Source organism: Charadrius vociferus, unplaced genomic scaffold (assembly GCF_000708025.1).
Source record: "Charadrius vociferus isolate BGI_N301 unplaced genomic scaffold, ASM70802v2 scaffold79, whole genome shotgun sequence".
Classification (NCBI taxonomy): domain Eukaryota; kingdom Metazoa; phylum Chordata; class Aves; order Charadriiformes; family Charadriidae; genus Charadrius; species Charadrius vociferus.
The window spans coordinates 1,704,769-1,719,797 of NW_009650182.1; the positions used below are offsets into that span (position 1 = coordinate 1,704,769).

The following is a 15,029-nucleotide window of genomic DNA, read 5'->3' on the forward strand; positions in this document are numbered from 1 at the left end:
AGCCGCAGGAGCCCCGGGGCTGCCAGCGCTGCCAAGGGCGTCTGCGCTTGGAGAGAAATCTGCCCGATAAGCCGTTGTGCAAACCTTTGACGCTTCACCACAGTATAAAAGCCCTCCACGGTCTTGTGTGTGCCAAAGGTACCCTTGGCTAATTCGCCTGTAAGCACATCCCTGCTCGCTTTAGCTGAGGAGCCAAAATCAGGCAAGTGTGTTGGGATGCGCCTGGTTACAGTAGCTGGTGTAATTAGCAGTAGTAAGGCAGTGGACCAGTGAGAATGGAGGACTCTCAGCCCAGTCAAAGCTGGGTTAGGTGAGGGATGCGTCGGTGGAAACTGGGAGCCTCACTGAAGGGTGCGGAGTTGGTATTCTAACAGAAAGTCTCCTGTGGTCTGCGTGCCCAAATAACTCTGCTTCTCTAAGAGAAAGTCAGTATTTCCCTAAAATCTAATGTGCCTCTGTCCTATGTAAGCCTAATTCATTATTATTTTCCTTAATAAATTACTAACATAAGTTCTAAACTGGGTGTAGTTCAAATTGTGTATTATACTTTGAAGGCAATTGCCTCTGTTGTTTTTCCATGGGGACTAACTCTAACATCCTTATCTATTCCAGAGACGCACATCTCCTCTCATGCAACTGGAGGATGTTATGTTAAGTGCATTAAGTTAGTGTAATCAAGTTAAATTAAGCAACTGCATTTATTTTAAAGATTGGTTGCTTCTGTTTTAGATCCAGCAAATAACTTGTCTTTCAAAAAAAAAAACTTGCTGGGTTTTTTACGTATGTGAATTTTAATAACACTTTCCCTGTATAACTCTAGTTTTGCTTATAGCTGTAGTAGCTCTATAGCTATGAGAGCCTACTACAGGAGATGTCAATGTTGCCTCTCGAAAAATGTTCCTGTGCCTTCTTGGTATTTCTTTTTTTTATCGGTGTTACTACATTTCATCTGTGCCAGAACCTCTGCACACATTTTTGTCCCATTTTAAAGGGAATGAAGAAGAGAAACCATTCATCCTATCACTGCTCTTCTTCAGAAAGAAGAACTTGTTTCCCTACCTGATATGTTTTTGATGAATGTTTTTTCTGTTATCAGAATAATTTTGCAATGTTCTAATGTTTCTCCCAGAAAACTTTCTGAAATAACTTGTTCTGTTCTAGCAGTGGCCTGTCCCTTTTCAGGACTGGCCGTATTTCCCATGTACAAAACCTGAGACTCATGATAACACGTGTATGTCCACATGCTAAACTTCATGAACTTTGCTCAGAGTAGCAGAGATCTAAATAACTTATCTCTTGGCACTTGTTAAACACGATTACCTATATGCATAGATAGCAATGTTAACTAAGAGATGTGATCAAACTGGGCATGTAGTGCCAAAGGTTGAAGTGTAAGCGCCAGCATGTTCTACCTTTAGCTGAGAGGGAAGATACTAATCCTTCATATCATAGTTAGTCAAAGATTAAAATCTGCTTTGACCAACGGTGCATTTCTTGCATAGTATTCGAGTACTGGGAAATAAATACCATTCTTTCAAGGACTTAAATGCCTGCTTAATGTCAGTATTACTGTGATGAGTACAGATGGTGAAGTTAAACACATACCTGTGATGGTATGATTCAAGCCCATGACATTTGCTTAATGCAGGGAGGTGAAGAGAAGAAAGTCAACAACTTTGCAATGCATTCCTAAACAAAACACTCTGTTCAATTGCAAAAGCAGGCTTTCATCAATAATGATAGTACTGGTAGCTGAAAAGCTGGTAGTGACAGCCAGTAATTTACCTGGTGTGTTCTAGAGATTTATAAGCATACAGTGTTCTGAAGCTCCCTACGCTGGCAGTTTTTCAGCGGGATTGAGACTGGACTTGGTTTGCATATAATTTCTTGATGACAAGGAGTGCCTACAAGGCAAAAAAGGTCCTAAAAAGAGAATTTCTCCTGATCTAAAATACTAGCTTGAGAGCACTGAAGTTGGTTGATCAAGCTATAAGCTCTGATTTGTAATTGCCATGCATTTCTGCTTAAGATGCTCAAGGGGCAACAATCACTTCTTTGATTCTAGTTTTGGAGTCCACGTTCTGTCAGAGCAGAGATGGAGGCCCATGATGTGAGAGGTGGGAAATTGCTAAAGCAGGTGAGGGCAGGTGTTCCCTACCTTTGCCCAATGGTAAATCAATTGTGTGCTGTGTTCTGGAGGAGAGTAGGAGCAACCTGGAGGTGATACAGAAACAGGATAAATGGGTCAGATGTGCAGATGTAAACCTATATATTTGAAACAACACTCATAAGCAGGCTAGAGGAAATACTTAGAACATATCTGGAAATGCCTTTCAACTTTGAAATATTGATGTTTGCCTTTTATCTCTTTATGGTTTATTCTATCTGGTAAACGTTTTCTTTTGTCAGGTATCTGAAGAAATAGCCTCAAGATGAACTTCTTCCTGGAAACACTCAAAGTCATCGGACTTTTTGTGTATTACTTACTGGAGTCGCTAGTGTTCTTGGTTGTGCCTAAACGGAAGAAGAATGTTAGTGGTGAAATAGTATTAGTAACAGGAGCGGGAAGTGGCATTGGAAGACTCTTATCTTTAAAGTTTGCCAGCCTTGGAGCCACAGTGGTTCTCTGGGACATTAATCAAGAGGGGCTCAAGGAGACAAGTAGACTGGCCAGAGAAAATGGAGCAGTGAGAGTACACTGTTACATCTGTGACTGTAGCAAAAGGCAGGATGTCTACCGAGTAGCTGATCAGGTAAAGTATCTTATTTGTCTCTTCAGCACTAATCTAAGATGAGTGCATGCACATGTGTGAGGGTGTGTGATAAGTTTTAGTGACTTCAAGGCAAGAGACTAAAGTTAATTCATTCAGAATGTATAGCGCATGCTACCTATTTTAAGAACAATGTTTTTTTAGACTTGACTTGCGTACCTCTGTTCCTTTAAAAACAAAAAGAGCTGGTTCTCTCTTTCAGCAGCTAATTTCAACTGGATAGCTTCTCATTCATTCAATTACTGAGCAAGCACTTACTAGTGAAGTGCAGAAAATCAATTTATTGCAGCTAAAGCAGTATTTCAAGTTCTGGCATCCTTTTACCAAAAGTAAACCCTAAAGACTATACACTGTAAAAAGGATTAACTGCTTAGGCAATTTTCAAATAATTCCATGGCTGTGAATAGATTTTTTTTGCTGGCTCCCTTTATCAGAATTAATAAATGTATCTTGAAGTCTTAAATATTTCTTCCTTTCCTTTCTGAAGAGCATTGTAAATATAGCATGTGGTTAGATATTTTAGGCAGAGTAGTAGAATTGCCAAAAGCTAGAATTGCTTAACAGTTTCCATTATAAAAACCTGTTCTCATTTGCTTAAAATGTTGCTAAACTTAACTGTTGGACTAGAAAGTTTCCACAGTGAGTGTTTTCCTGAGGATGAATTCTTTAAGAAAAAAGCTGTCTTCAGGAACATCTGTTGGCTGAAATAACATTCCTCTTTTGATGATGTTTAAGAAGCTCTAGCCTTCTGCTTTCTTTTCTATCTGTTTGAAAATGACTAGAGCAAACGTACCAGTAAGTGAAGCTTGTGCATGACTTGCCACTTGTTAGAGGCCGGTGCTCTTCGTTTTGTATTCTGGTAATGCTGATCACCCTTGGTCCAGCTTGCAGCTCTGTTACCCCCACTGAGTTGCACATCTGCTGGCCCTGCACAGCAGCTGCACGTGTCTCACTGCAGGCCTGTAACTGCTTCTCACTGAACTGGGAGAACTGGGGGAGGAGGGAGTATTGTAGTGTGAAGGACACTGGAATGAAGATGGAAGCTAACCTTCAATTTTGAGGACTCAAGGGCTTGCACTTAGTCCCATGGAGAAAAGCAGTAGCAGAGCCTTTCTGGCCAAAGATACAAAGGAGAAGAGGATGTAGATGTGCATGCAACACAGGTTAGGGATGATAAAGCTAGACAGGAGCAAAGAAGTGATAAGAGGGTCTCAGTGCATGATTCCTTGCTTATAATCTTCTGTCAGCAGTTCACTAACAGCTGATCTGCTAATAATCCTCCTGTTGATCCGCATAGAAGAAAATACTCTACTACTGTTGTTTCAGAAATGTCATGTACTGCTGACAGCTTTCGCATCTTATTGGTGACAAGAAGGCTAGTATTAGTTGGTGCTTGATGCCACGGTTTACTTAATGCAGTGTAGTAGACTTTGGCTCATAGTGTGCAGCATCAACCTTTGCAAGATGAGGCAGCACGGTTCCAGGTTTTGGTTGTGTTTTTGTTGTTTTGTTTTTTTTTTCCCCTGGTCATTCAGCTTCACACAATGACTTGGAGTTTTGCAAGACTATAGCGAACTAAATCCATGCAGGCAGGGCAGGATATGGTTGAAAGTTTTGTGCCCAGTAAAACAACCTCAAAGCCAAAATAAAATGTATGTGAACCTTAAATACCTGCTTCTGGTTCTTCGTCAGCCACACAGAGAGACCAGGAAAAAGTTAGTTCAGTTGGAAGAAAATCAAAAAGCCCTACACGTTTGGTGTCCTTGTTCCTTTCCTGTACCAACAGGATGAAGGACAGCTTTTGGCTATCAAGAGCCATAGCTTAAAATTTATTTCTAATGTCCCTGTTCCAGAAGTACCCAACCCCTAAAGGAATGTGGCCACCTCTGACCTACCCCTGCCTCCCTCGAGTTCAGCTTAACTTTAAGAATATATGGCTTAGAAAGAGGGAAGTAACTCTTACGTTTTTTGATCCTCCTACTTGTGAGGAAACAGAAGCCTTTTTCCTCATTATCATGTTGTGAAATTGCGTCTGGGCTCACACTTACTCCCAGGATCAGTCTTGCATGGTACTTTTCTGCTTATCCACTGTTTTTCCTTGCTTGTTGGTCAAGATGACAGTTTGCAGCCGGTTCTCCACCTTTTTGAGAATCCTCTTTACTGTCAGAGGAGCAACAGTAGAAGCATGTTTCCTGGTGGTATTTCATCAATGCTTTCTTCCACCTCTTGTAGGCTGTTACAGAGGGGTTTGTGGTTCTTAGAAAGTGAACGCTTTGGGATGCTTTTTGGGAATCACAGAAATTGCTCGCTACTTAACTTCAGTATAAAAGCATAAATATAAATGCAGAAACAATCGGGAAATAGTTTTTATACCTGAAAAAGGTGTTTAACCAGATCAGCTGTTTGCATAATGCTTGCCTTACCTAGGCCTAAAACAAACACCTGGAACATACTTTCCTGTACTGCACAAATGGAGACCTTTGGAGCTCTGGACAGTTGACATTACACCCACCCCCACTTAATAGCTAGGGAAAAGGCTTGGTAAAGGTCTTCTGTACTTGGCCTCAAAGCAGAGTGTGGAAGCCTGAGCTGAGTGTCTTGGCTCTGTCATGCACAGGGGAGAGCCGAGAGGAGAAGGGAATTAAAACTGCAAATTTGCTGAGGAAAAGAGATGCCACATCTAGTTAGTAGGGAAGCAGCATGAACAGAGGTGGTGTTAAGCTGGAATGATTTGTCTGGGTTGCAGGAAGGTACTTAAATCTGCTTTGAATTCCATTCGAAGTGTAAATATATCGTGGAAGACTGAGTAGAGACAGATGGTAAAGGAGGAGATTGTTCAGGTTTTTGCCACTAGTTAGAAATGGGATGATCAATGTTCAGTTCTTACTTCCAGTCTCCCATCTAACCTGAATGCCCCAATCACCAGATTAACTGTATGTACCACATCCCCCCCACCTCTGTCCATCTTTTGTTCACACAAAAGAAGCATGACCACTTATTAAGGTATTTGTTATTTGCCCTGAAGGGTAGATTTGGGGTACTGGTCCAGGCTTCCAGAATTGCTAGATCATCTGACACGAGGCAGTATTAAAGCGTCATTTACTAGTGATTACATTTGTGTATCTGAATGTGTGCTATTTTTAGCTTGTGATGAGGGGTGCACATTCAGGTTGGTGATTAGAACAACTTGTCTAAGGCTACCTATGGACACTATGTGGTGCTGCTTCAGAAATGTTTAAATCATTTCATGACAACTTTTTGAGAGGTGAATAGACAGACAAGAATGTGCGAGCAATGGCTGCGGTGGAGAGGGGCTCTATTTCCTACGCTTTCTGGTTTTTAAACCCTTGATTAGTTAAATATGGACAAGATTGGAACAAGTTTAAGGAGATGAGGAAGTTAAGCTAGAATAAAGGATAGGTAGTAAATTATCCTTTAATTCTTTACTGTTATACAACCTAGTCTGCCCGGTCTGCTTGTGCTTTCTTTAGTCACTGTAGGCACCTTGCAAAGGAAATGCCATTAGGAAATGAGGTCCTGTGATCTGCAACTGCATGGCCAGATGGCATAAAAACATGTTTTCCCAAACCTATTGGTCAGCACATATTTAGCACTTGATCTCGAAATCACAAATTAAACAACACATAGAGCACTAACTTCCTTTTTCCAAGAGGGCTCAGATTAATGAACTGAACTTCAAATACTGCGTTAAATATTTTCATTCTCCTTTTGAGTACTTGCATAATATCTTGATATCAGCTGGCCTATGGTTGCTCTCTCAAGTGAGTCTCTTCATGGAAGTCCTCAGTCTGGAGCTAAAATGATAACTATACTTAGAATCTTCAAATAGTTTGGGTTGAAAGGGACCTTTAAAGGTCATGTAGTCCAATTCCCCCCTGCAATGAGCAGGGACATCTTCAACTAGATATGGCTGCTCAGAGCCCTATCCAACCTGACCTTGAATGTTTCCAGGGATGGGGCATCTACCACCTCTCTGGACAACCTGTGCCAGTGTTTCACCACCCTCACAGTAAAGAATTTCTTCCTAATTGCTGGTCTAGATCTACCCTCTTATAGTTTAAAGCCATTACCACTAGTCGTATCACAACAGACTCTGCTAAAAAGTTTGTCCCCATCTTTCTTATAAGCCCCTTTTAAGCTCTGAAAGGCCGTAATAAGGTCTCCCTGGAGTGTGCTCTTCTCCAGGCTGAACAACTCTCTCAGCCTGTCCTCAGGAGAGGTGTTCCATCCCTCTGATTATTTTTGTGGCCCTCCTCTGGACCCGCTCCAACAGTTCCATGTCTTTCCTGTGCTGAGGGCTCCAGAGCTGGACGCAGTACTCCAGGTGGAGTCTCACCAGTGCAGAGTACAGGGGCATAATCACCTCCCTTGACCTGTTGGCCATGCTTCTCTTGATGCAGCCCAGGATACAGTTGGCCTTCTGAGCTGTGAGGGCACACTGTTGGCTCATGTCCAGCTTTTCATCCACCAGTACCTCCAAGTTCTCAGCTGGGCTGCTCTCAATCCCTTCATCCCCAAGACTGTATCAATGCTGAGGGTTGCCCCAACCCAGGTGCAGAACCTTGCACTTGGCCTTGTTGAACCTCATGAGGTTCACATGGGCCCACTTCTGGAGCTTGTCCAGGTCCCTCAGGATGGCATTTCGTCCTTCAGGCAGCTCAGTCACACTGCTCAGCTTGGTGTCATCTGCAAACTTGCTGAGGGTGTACTCGATCCCACTGTCTATGTCATTGATGAAGATATTTAAGAGTACTGGTTCCAATATGAACACCTGAGAAACATTGTTTGTCACTGATGTCCATCTGGACATTGAATCGTTGACCACTACGCTCTGGATGTGACCATCCAACCAATTCCTCATCCACTGAACAGCCCACCCATCAAATCCATATCTCTCCAATTTAGAGAGAAGCATGTTGTGAGGGGCTATGTCTTCCTCTTATTGAACTAAATGTATCGGTATTACTCTTTAGCCAACTTACTTTCAGGGAATCATCTTATAAGGATTCTTGGTACAGTGTTAGAATTGAAACAAATACACTAGAAACAAGCTTCTGTGCCATGAGCCCCAGAAGTTCATAAGACTTTTGCCTTCTGTGAACGCATGTGTTCGAAAATCTTCCTTTATTCAGAACCCTACAGCTTTTATTCAGTTTTCATAACAATCTTTTTTAACACAAAACCCCTTCCTACAGGCTTCTTGCTACTTGTGTTGTCCTGACAGCTAATATCAATGGAGACATGGTGTCCTTTCAGGCTGTCTTTGTGAAAAATAAACTTGTTTTTTTTATAAAAAAAAAAAAACAAAAAAACCCAACAAAAAACACCACCTTTTTGTTTAGCAAGATAAGCTCTTAAGTTTCTGACCTGTGAAGTTGCTTGAATTAGTCAAGATACTTGAATAAATAAAAAGATTGTGAGGGGAAAATAAATTTTACAGGTGGTCTTTCTCACTGCCTATGCATATGAAGAATACTTCTTCTCAAAAGTGACCGTTTGCCAATTCTAATTGCAACATATTGAGGGCAGAAAACACCATCAGCTCCCCCAGAAAGCTGTAAAGAATTCTGGTTTAATGTGTGTGCTGTGGAATGTGACTAAAGTTACCGCTAGTGAAAAACTGCTGTGTAGTACATGTCAGTATTTATCAGTCACAGTCAAGAGAAGTGGAACATGTGGAAAACAGCATGAAGAATCTTGAAATAGCTGCAATATGAAGATGGTACTAAGTAGCTGCTGCCCTGTGAAGTAGGAGAGATGAATCCATGGACTGTTGGGATGTAGGCAATTAACGCTACCAACAGGGAATCCAGTTTTCCTTCTGCTCATCAAAAGGCTCAAGTACTGTGCAAGGTGGCTTCAGCCTTCAAGTTGTATGGCAGCACTGCTGCTGTGCTCAAGTTCCTCTGTGGAAAACACAAGAGGATTTGAGTATAACGCAAGGAACCTTGCAAGTGAAAGTTTAGGTGTTGCAGCCCTCTCATAGATTTGATGTACCTGATTCTGGTAAACACAAAAAGAATTGCTCATTGTTTTTTAGATGGGTTTACTGTAGCGAAATATTTGTTGCATTAGTTAAGCTCTCTGCAATAGAGACTTACCCGGAACAGACGCAGCAAGAACCAGAGCTGCTGAAAGAGAAGCCGGCGGGGAGCTGTTGGGCTCCACACCTACAAAGAAAGTCCAGTTGTAAGCTCAGCTCTAAAAAGGCATCAGGTGAGAATGTGCAAGAACCTGAGGTGTTTGGATCTGTCACAAGCATAATGAGTTCAACTTAGTTGAAATGTTTGATATTTCTATTTCTTATGTTTTATATATAAAACTTGGAAAGCATGTTTTGTGTTTATTGCATAATATCTCGAGGCATTTTGTTTTAGGTTAAAAAAGAAGTTGGCGACGTTAGCATACTAGTCAACAATGCTGGTATTGTAACTGGGAAGAGGTTTATTGATTCTCCAGATTCACTTGTGGAAAAAACCATGGAAGTGAACACAATGGCACACTTCTGGGTAATACCTGTACTTTGCATATACATACAACATCATAAATCATCCTTTTAACACGTTTCCATTGTTAATTTTGTCTTTTGGAGTTAAGGAAAATATGCAAGGATGCTCCTTGTAAGTTCAGTCAGAAATGATGCAGGAAACTACTTTCTATGCCCGGGAGTCTGTAAAATAATAAAAAAAAGTGTGTTATAGTTTGAGAAACCCATAGCAATTTATTGTCACTTAGACAACCATTCTATCACCCAATGACCCCTCCCCACCCAGTAAAAAACAAGCAAACCCAGGGGTTGAAATATAAACAGATTTAATAGAATAAGATTAGGTAGTTAACATTAATAGCACTAAAGAACCAATATTGATACCAATACAGAATATGCAAAGATTATACTCAGCCCATTCTATCAGTATGAAGCTGTGCGCTCCCAGCAGTGGACAGCGAACGTCGGACACTGTGAGCACTATGGCTTTGGGAGGAAGGGAAGGCCTCAGGGGTCCGGCATCGGGGCAAGAACTTCTCAGGATCACAGCCATCAAGGGAGAGACATAACCTCGCAGCAAACTTTCTAATTTATATTGAATGTGACGTCCATGGTATGAAATAACCCTGTTGGCCAGCTTGGGTCAAGTGCCCGGGTCTTGTTCTTCCTCATCCCTGCACCTGGCAAGCTTGAAAACACCGAGACCTTGAAACCCACACACCATAGCTGGCTACAAAGTAAATATTTTCACAAATTCAGACACTGGAGCCTTCTAAAAGTGCAGTCTTCCCAAGTATTAGAAGCTAAATTAGTCCTACCTCAAACCAGGACAGGGTGGAAGAATGGATCCTTTGGGAACTTCTGGGGTAGGTAGGTAGGTAGGTGGAAGCAAAACTGCTTTGTATTTAGAAATGCTCTTAAGAACTGAAGTTCACCATCTGATAAATGCTGAAGCCAGTCATACGTTATAATCCCTCAATGTTAATTGACATGAAGCAGGCCCAGCCTAAAAGTTGCTGCTGTGGTAACACAGAAGTGTTCAATTCTGTTAGTGTTCTAGTTGCTTTGTGATTATGATAGTTTCAGTAAGAGATACCACACGTTCAGACAATGCTCTTAGTAATAAGTGGGGCTTTTGTCCAAAGTTAGTAACTTAATTTGCTTTTTCTTCCTTCTGGGGAAGGCGGGTCATCTATATGGTGTCCTTCTCATAAAGAATTGCAAAGGGGATATTAAAACATGCTCCAGTTTCTTCATAAATAATTTTAATCACAAAGATTAAATGAATTTAATTGAAGGAAGACATAAGATTCAAATTTTTGCCATTTTACAAAATTTGCAGGGAACACTTAATTCTGATATGAAACACTGCAGTGCCGAGCTTTAGGCTGAAAAAAAAACCTTAAGGAGTAGCTGAAGCTATATCTTTATTTTTCAGCAAGTTACAATCTGTCTTTGGTGTTGAGGAGAAGGTGGTACTGGTGGGGCCTGGAAAGTCCCAGCGTAGTAGTTGAAGCTTACAGTTCAAACAACAAACTCCTTCCCCCACCTCCCTTCCATAATGGAAGCGGGGGAAGCTGTAGGGAGACACCTTCAAAGTATTATAGCACGGAGCTTACTTAGTGAAATGTTTCATTGCGACTCTGATGTACATTGCAGACTTACAAAGCCTTCCTCCCAGCGATGATTGCCTCTAACCACGGACACTTGGTTAGTATTGCAAGCTCAGCGGGACTGATTGGAGTCAATCGTCTTGCAGGTAGTGTATTAAAGCTAATGTTCATTTAGACCATTAATTTGATTTAAGCTGCAATCAATATTCATGAAAATAAATTAAAAAAAAATCCTAATTTTGAGTTTCTGGGTCTTTGCGCACAGGTAAAGCAAATGGTCATACTTTCAAACCAGCTGACCTTAAATAGACCATTCCTTTCAAAAGAGTTTTCCAGATGCTCAGCAGTGCTGTGAAACAGGTTTTTCTGCCAAGGCGGTTAGAGGATCTAGGAGCCATATAGAACTTTGGAAACTGAGAACTTCAGTGTTGTTAAAGTTAACCTGCAGGTACTTGGTGGGGAATAGGCCACTTTTTTTTCTTTATTATTATTTTTTTTATTTGTTTCCCAAGGCTGTTCTCAAGCTAAGCAGTGTCCTGTACAGGTTTCCCTGACTCAAAGAACTACTAAAATCCAAACATGGTGCAGAGATAGAGGTGCAATATCTCATTTTGCATTCTCTGTGTCTCAGTGATTCATTCAAGAGAACCCATACAGTTATGGAAAGGAAGTGTTGCAATTAGGGCAAACTCAGAAGGCATTTCTGGAAAACGTATGCCAAGGGGGAGGAAAATGAAATAAGGTGACGTAGCAGTAAAAGAAATATAACTTCCAGACAGTGATAATGAAAACAAATTGAGTTTCAAGTTGAAACTACATTAGAGAGTCTGGAAAGCTTGAGTTTGATGCATAAGAAGCTAGTGCATGGTAAGGTCTTGGATGAAAAGATAATTTCATTTGCTATTGTTCAGCAGAACGTGGAAAGGTGATAGAAGGGATGCAATGAGAAACCCTCTGTCTGCCAGTCTGGAACAACAGTTAACTTGAGAGGGAAATTAAAAGGAGTGAATCATATCAAAGGCAAATTTTATTAGTAACCTAATCCTGAAACAGTTCCTACTCTGTAAAGTATTTTATTATCGGACAGTAATTTCCTGCAGATACTGTGTCTATGTCATATTATCATACTATATATGTATTATTTCTATACTATAGTGCTGCTGTTGTATACTGTAAAAAGACCTGTGGCTAGTTAGTTTGCTTAGTAGAGCAGAGCTTTGTACCTGTTCTCTGTCAAAAGCAGTTACTGCTCCTGTGTATGTGTTCAGCAGTAGGACTCACTGAACCTGTTCAGTAAAGTTTAATTAGCAAATTAAAATGTTTAACTGCAATTAATGTTTTCTTTATTTTACAGATTACTGTGCAAGTAAATTTGCAGCAGTTGGTTTTGCAGAGTCGGTTGATTTAGAGATGAGAGTTCTGGGCAAGTCTGGTGTTAAAACCACAACCGTGTGTCCTTACGTCATAAACACAGGGATGTTTGATGGCTGCAGAAGCAAGTGAGTAAGCTCTTGCGAGGTTTTTATGCAACATGCACGTTTAGCATGTTACGTACTCCCCTTTCCTTTATGAAAAACATGAGCTAGGCTTTTCTCGGGGTGTGTTATTTTTAGGGCCTCAGATGGGTGTTAGCAGTGCTATCCAGTGACTGGGCAAACCAAATGGCAAAGCCCTCAGTACTTTACTATTCATTGAAGCTGAGGCGTGAAATGTTAATTGGCATCCTTTCCTCTGCAGAAGCCAAATGCTCCAGTTGTCCTCTCTGGTTTCTAAACCCCCATTCACCTCCTGAAGTCAGTGGCATAGCTTTGCTCAGTATGCTTGTATAATGACAAATTTAGGAGCCGAATAAAAGCCCAGTGTGCCTTAATATGAGGACTATTTGGATTTGTCTTATGAGAGATCATACAAAACGAAAATAACAATGGCCACTCACTCTCTAGCATAATGAAGGTTCTGTTGTTCATAGGATTTGTGGTATTTATTTCTTCTTTTAGTTGAATAACTGCAAAATGGAGACTTACTTTGAGTAAAATGTGAATCCAAAGCAATTTGTATTATAGTAAAAAATGTCTTCTCTTCCAGGTGGCCAAGGCTGCTTCCCATTCTGGAGCCTGAGTACGTGGCTGAGAAGATAATGACTGCTATTCGGCAGGACCAAGAAATATTGCTGATACCGCGCAGTCTTTATTTTTTTTTCGGTTTGAAACAGTAAGTATTTCCCTCTTTTTCTCTCTCTTTTCTGTCCAGAGCTATGTTCTTGACTAAAAGTGCAAACCACGCTTCTGCTTGAGTAATTTAATAATTGGTGGTAATTTTCATTAAGTTCTGCACATTTCTGGAGTTTTCTTTTTTTTGTTTCTAAGGGTTCGGTCTACCCTTGGCCCACAGAACAATGACAGAAATGTCTAAGTGTGACTTGCTGACCCCATTGGGGTGCAGTTTTACTGTGGGCTGTAGAGATGGGGCCTTCTCCTCAGTAACTGCCTATCTGGTATCTTGCCCCCAGCATTGGGGCACCTCGGACTCTGTTGCAAGCCAGGCTGGGAAATTGATCGGTCTAATAACTCAGGCTGCCAAATGAGTGCAGTGGATATTTTCAGAGGACTAGTGGTACTGTATTCTAGAGAGTATACTGTATTAGCCACGTAAAACTAATTCTGTGATAAAACGGCACAACTCTTCTGATGTCTGTTTTGTTTTTGTTTGTCTCTTCTTCTCCAACTCCCCTACCTTACAGTATCCTGCCAGTGAAAATAATTGTTCTCCTTTCGGACTATTTGGGAAACCTCTATGTCATGGATAGCTTCAAAGGTCGAGAGAAGAAGGAGTGAAAAAGCGCAAAATTCCGAGACCAACAGCTCTAAAGTGGACCTTATTAAAGGTGGTGGTGGGAAAGGTCTGCTTCTCTAGCAGCTGTGAACTTAAGGTGCCTCACTTCTCATTAGTAACAATTTCTAAGGAGATTGGCTCTTAATCAACAGCTTTCACTCGGACTATTTCTTTAACCCAGTGAACTGACTTCTTTTCATCTCATTATGGAAATGCATTAATTGAAATTAGTTCCTTTGGTTATGTCTATTTTAATGCCTTAAATTTGATCCTGTATCACAAACTAATAACTGGCAACTTCTGGGGGAAAAGGGACCAAGAAACCACATGTATTTGGCAGGGAGCGAGGAAAGCTTCTAGTCGTCCCGAATTCTCGCTGCCATTCACTGAACCATGAGGAGGGGCTGTACCACTGGTGCCGTTACCATTCCTGGGTAAGATGAGGAATTCAAGAATTTCCTGAAACAACAGATTTGAATTTATACAAATGGAAGTTTTGCGTAATGAAAATATGTGTTGTGTTGGTGCAAAACCAATGAAATATATTAATTTTCGGAGGTGGTGATCTTGGGACTCGCAGGTGACTCTGGATGTTGGGGCAGGGAGGGGGAAGGATGTAAATGATGTATTTGCACTGCTAATCTGCTTTTGTCTCATTTATTTTAAAAGCTAGTACTATGACTGCAACTTTGTAGCAGAAGTCTTTGTATCTTCTAAGTGCAATACTTAAGAACAATTTTAAATTTTCATCTTCTAAGCAGAATAAACTTGTACTTATAAAGCATAAGACTGCCAGTCTAAGTGGGCTATCAAACATGTTGCCAAGTAAAACACTGAGCTACTAAAAGCAAAGATATTACATTGTCTAATCAGGGCTTCTCTTGGGATTATTTCAGAAAGGAATGATGCTGATAGAACTGGAGTGAATGGGATCATTACAGCCATAGCTTTAGTATCAGCATTATGTTTTGCTTCTCCGAATTGGGTGGCAGGTTGCCTTGTGTCTACAGAGACTTGTTTTACTTTGCCTTTACTATTAGGATTATCCATTTATTTGGGACATAGGCTGAGGAGGCCTTGGCCTTTTTTGGTAGTGGCTGCTCAACAAAACTGAAAGCCCCCTTGACTTTTGGTAGATCCAAAACAAGAAAAAGGAAGATTATACCTTAAATGTATGCCCTTTATGGACGTGCTGGTGAAGCCCACCTCATGTCACAGTACTGTACTGGCAATTGGTAACACCTGCAAACTAAAACTAAAGTGCGTTAGCATTCACTTAATTAAAGAACAGTATGGAGAAAAGAG

At 40.9% G+C, this 15,029-nt stretch overlaps 1 protein-coding gene across 1 annotated transcript; it reads left to right on the forward strand.

Moving 5' to 3' along the window:
* The first annotated feature begins 2,407 nt into the window (after positions 1 to 2,407).
* Positions 2,408 to 13,726, forward strand: LOC104293286 (epidermal retinol dehydrogenase 2-like). The gene is made up of 6 exons (XM_009892774.1): positions 2,408 to 2,753; positions 9,170 to 9,301; positions 10,939 to 11,038; positions 12,247 to 12,391; positions 12,978 to 13,103; positions 13,633 to 13,726. Exons 1-6 carry the CDS (start codon positions 2,433 to 2,435, stop codon positions 13,724 to 13,726), a joined length of 918 nt encoding a protein of 305 aa, XP_009891076.1. The 5' UTR covers positions 2,408 to 2,432.
* The last annotated feature ends 1,303 nt before the right edge of the window (positions 13,727 to 15,029 follow it).